This window comes from Austrofundulus limnaeus, unplaced genomic scaffold, assembly GCF_001266775.1.
Source record: "Austrofundulus limnaeus strain Quisiro unplaced genomic scaffold, Austrofundulus_limnaeus-1.0 Scaffold186, whole genome shotgun sequence".
In the NCBI taxonomy this organism is placed as follows: Eukaryota; Metazoa; Chordata; class Actinopteri; order Cyprinodontiformes; family Rivulidae; genus Austrofundulus; species Austrofundulus limnaeus.
Genome location: NW_013952588.1, coordinates 966,057 through 970,514, shown reverse-complemented (window position 1 = coordinate 970,514; position 4,458 = coordinate 966,057). Strand labels below are relative to the sequence as shown.

The following is a 4,458-nucleotide window of genomic DNA, read 5'->3' as shown; positions in this document are numbered from 1 at the left end:
GGTCTGTCAGCAAATCTTTCAGAGAAAACTTCAAATGGCAAATGAATTGAAGTTTTTGTTTTTTTTTTCTTTTTTTTTCTTTTCCTAATTATTATTGCTTTAAATTAATTATAGAAAAAAGGGGCATATATTATAAGATTTTGTTCTTCTTTCTGCCTCCTTTCATTTCAGTTTGATTTGTATCTTTTTGTTGTGTATATATGTTGTGTATATCTTTTGTTTTTAATGTGTATAATTTTTTTGGTTTCAAATGAAATGAATAAACAATTTTAAAAAATGGTGCTCAGGGGCCTGTCATTTTTAAACCTATACATGCCGAATGTTTTATTATTCCTGCTGTCGGGTTTTGCAGCGCAGCTGACTCAACTTATACCATAAACTGCATCTAACTGGGAGCTGAGAATACGTGCGATTTTGATATCAATCAATGAAAAAAGAAGCTTTGATTGGCTCTCTGAAACAATGTGATTGGCTTAGGAGAAATCTCAATTTTTCTAATATTTTAATCAACATTTAGGCTTTTGAAATTACATAATAGTCAATATTTTGCTTTGCCATATAGTACTGCATCAAATCATGTTGTTAAAAAAAGTCAAGGCGCAAATCATTTTAGGGCTTTTTGATGTTCACTGTATCAGATGTGTGCCAGTGTGTTGAATCATCACAGTGCATCATGCTGACCACAGACCAGAGACACAACTCTGTTTCCTACTAAGAACTACAGCCGTGACATCATTCTTCTGTTCAGAATTTTTAACCAGCAAAATGTAAAATGTGCATCAGTTGGTTCAAGTTCAAGTCATTCCTTCCTTTGTTTGCCTCCATGAACATTCTCCCAAACTCAGCCACACACACACGTCCACACACACAACTATACACGTATGCGAAATATACACTCTTCCACTGGACTTTTTACAGTTCATAAACCACATTGAATGAAATTTGTACAGAATGTTGATGACAAAATGAAGATAAAGACCCACAAGAAGCACACCAGTGTACAGCATGAGCGTTGGCATCTATGTGGGAACCCTGTTTGCCCGTTAACGAGGTCTAAGGGGAAAGTGACAGAATGTGTATGTGTGTCGTATGTTTGTTGTATAGATTTCTTGCCACTAGAGAGGTCCAGGGGAGTGATAAATTGAGCTGACAAACACCGCAGAAGGCTCTGTCCCAGCTGTCCAGTCCTGTCGTTTCTTTCACCCTTCCTCATGCTGCCAACTCTAAGGCTCCTTGTTCGATTGTGTGTGTTTGCAACAACACGCTCGCCTCCTGTCTGAGATCCAGAGGAGTCCGAACTGGGCTGCACAGAAAGCACACAAACCCTGCAGACACGGAGCACTGAAAATGGAGTCACTGTGATCCACAGTCCCGAGAGTCTCTGTGTTTGTCTTTTATATTTTGCCCCTCAGTCACACACAGCACGGCACAGTCCAACTCCTTCCAACCTCCCCTTCATGGCTTGTGTGTGTGTGTGTGTGCGTGTTTGTGTGATGCAGAGATGACTAATCTGAGCGGCCTCCAGAATCCTTCCTCAAAAAGACCATCATCGATGCTTAGATGTCTGTTGGTTGACATTTATGAGTGTGTGTATGAGTGTCTGTGTAATGTATGCAGATTATGCGAGAGTGTGAGTTCACATTTATGAGATGTAGTGTAGAAGTGCTGGCAAAACGAACACACACACAGTCACGTAGATGTGGCGGAGGAATGGAGCTGATTGTCGGCTGCCGCTTTTGGGTCCTGCAGAGTCCTGAGAGTCTATTGAACCCTGGGCCAACAAAGTCTGAGCAGAAACAGAAAGGAAGAAGCACAAATGTTAGCCAGGAAAAAAAAAATCACTGTGCAGGTTGGCTACTTCCAAGTCATTTGAGCAACTAATCCGTCGCTGCACTGATGCATCATAAACGGTTTAGGTGAGGCGTTTCAGTTATTGCTTGATTTATTTGCTTGGTTTGGATGTTGCAGAGCCAAAGAAGCATGCAACACAGCTTTATGGGGCTGCTGACAGATCTGCCAGATTAAAAAAATATATAGGGGCAGAAAAACAAAAGTTATTCAGATTTCTTTTCCTTTTTTTTCAAAACACTTTCACAAAAAGAGAAATAATTTGTAATTTTTATATTTGGGAGGTCTTTTTATTGATTTTTGATGCTGACATTTTAGTCTAGTCTACAATAAAGTAAACCATTCAGACCAAAAACATTGTCACGACCTTTATACTGTGCTCCAGTAAAATCTCTTAAGACATCAGTAAGAAATAAATGGAAGCTATAGTAATTGGGAACATTTTTTTTGTATTAATTGACAGTATTGTGGACCTTGTATGTACATGAACATGGCTGATGTAGGACAGAGTGATTCTCATGTCACCATAGTGTAACGGTACACAGCACACTATGCAGCCTTTTTCCAGTCATGTCTCCTTAAGCTTTTACAATCAATTTATTGTTTGTACGTAACAGCCTCAAAATGTCACTGAGCTCAGTATAGGCTATGGTCAGTTCTCTCGATACCCGTAGTTATTTTTTAAGCCAAAGCATGACCGTATGTTTGGTGTTCCATCAGCCAAAACGTGTGGAAAGTTCTTGGTCTTCTTGCTGTCCCTTGCTTGGCAGCCTTTAGTACTTAGAATTGTTGCACAGGGAGTTATCAGGTGTATAAACAACGAGGTCACCTGACACTTAGATATATTATTATTATTTTAGACAATTCTTTAATTGTTATTTTACGTAGATTATTTAACTAATAATTTCGTTTCTGGAGGTAATGATCTGGGCTTCAAAGGAAATGGGTGTGAATGCCTTTGCATGCATCGCATTTTGCAACCCATTGCATCTAATGTCATCACAAACACCAGATTTTGACTGTTATAGTGAGAAACAGATGCAGTTTCATCAGTTTAGTTTTACTAACCTAAGTTTTGTTGAAATATCTAAAAATGTTGGATGCAAAATATTGTCCATGCAATAAGTCCTTTTGTTTGTTGAGTTGAAAAGAAACAACAGCTTTACACATAAAGATATGTTTTATGTATGTCCACATGCACAAACTGTAGGCTACATTATTATAATGAGACAGACAAGTCGTGCATTATAAATCTGTGTCTGCATTGAGGGCTAGATTTCACTGATGTCACTGTCCATATGTAGTGGAGAACAACTTTTCCAGAGCAGCAGCTTGAAAACTCACAAAAGATCCATTTAAAAACTTTTGATTTTGTAGCACTATAGGAAACAGTGAAAATTTTTAAATTCCAAGTTTCAAATCTTTTGACGTACTTTGAATTGAACCAAACTGCACGATAAAGATCTTTTACAGAAAAAAGGGCATGATGACAGTTGTTCTTAGATAAATGTTTTATGTTCCTCAAAGTGCATTCTCTTGTGTTGTTTGAGTTGACAGTGTACCTGAACCTGGCCACCAGAGAGTCTGTGTGTGAACGACAGATTCATAAATATGCATAATATATGAAGCTTGTTGGATCCACCAATGAATTCTAAAGCATTAAGATGCTCATAATTAGAGATACTCACCTCCTCGCACTCAAAGTCTTCAGAGGGGATGCACTTCTGACCGCCGTCCTGAAAAACACCAACTCATTGTGAGACACACAACTCATTATTCTATTGTAATGAGTACCAGATAACAGCTATTCCCATCTGAGCTACTAGCTCAAAAGAAAAGTACTCTTTGCACATGTAAACAAGAACTGATAAAATAATCAGAGGGAATATTTCCAAAGAGTTGTCTACCAAAGATAAGAAGTAACATTCAAAAGAAAAAAATAACAACTTAAAGTGACTGTTTAAGTCTTTTGTGTTTGTTTCTTGTTCTATATTGAACTGTGATTCCATCATTTTAAACTCGCATGATACACATTACAGAACACCATTATGTTACTACGCTTGTTATTCAGCATCTTAATTAGGCCTCTTTCTGAAACACACTATTAAATCTCCTGGTCCTTTACCATTTTCTTTCCTTAATGCCAGCTGCATTCTAATTGGCCAGGCTTCAGGAGGCTTACTGAGAGATGGTGATTGTGAACACTACCTCATCTGAAGGCCTGTTTCAAAGTTTCTAAGTTAAATGTAAACCTACTTCGTAGCAATTTCTACATCTTGTTTATAGATAGAACATTTTTCAGGTTCTTCTAATAACATTTTATACAAAAAAAAAAAAACAGCTGGAAAATGAGACTGGACCACACAAACACATACAGAAATAAATATGTAATAAGTATAAAAAGTAACTTTTGTTTTTTTTTATGTTATTAATTTACCTGATAGCTAGAAATGTGGATTTCATTGTGAACATTCAAATTTGCATTGTTAAATGACAGGAAACTGTTAAAAAATAAGTCTTTTCTATCACTGTAATGCAGCAGTAATGATGAAAAAGATGCATGCTTATGACTTCACACACACACACGCACACCCTCTTGTAAATTGCAGC

At 37.3% G+C, this 4,458-nt stretch overlaps 1 protein-coding gene across 1 annotated transcript in view; it reads right to left on the bottom strand.

The window, feature by feature from the left end:
- Positions 1-208: 208 nt before the first annotated feature.
- gfra2b (GDNF family receptor alpha 2b) overlaps positions 209-4,458 on the bottom strand; it is a gene marked incomplete at its 5' end in the record, with an annotated part of 189,730 nt that continues 185,480 nt past the window's right edge. The window contains 2 exon segments of the mRNA XM_014018220.1: positions 209-1,786; positions 3,537-3,584. Coding sequence (XP_013873674.1) covers positions 1,643-1,786; positions 3,537-3,584 — 192 coding nt within the window.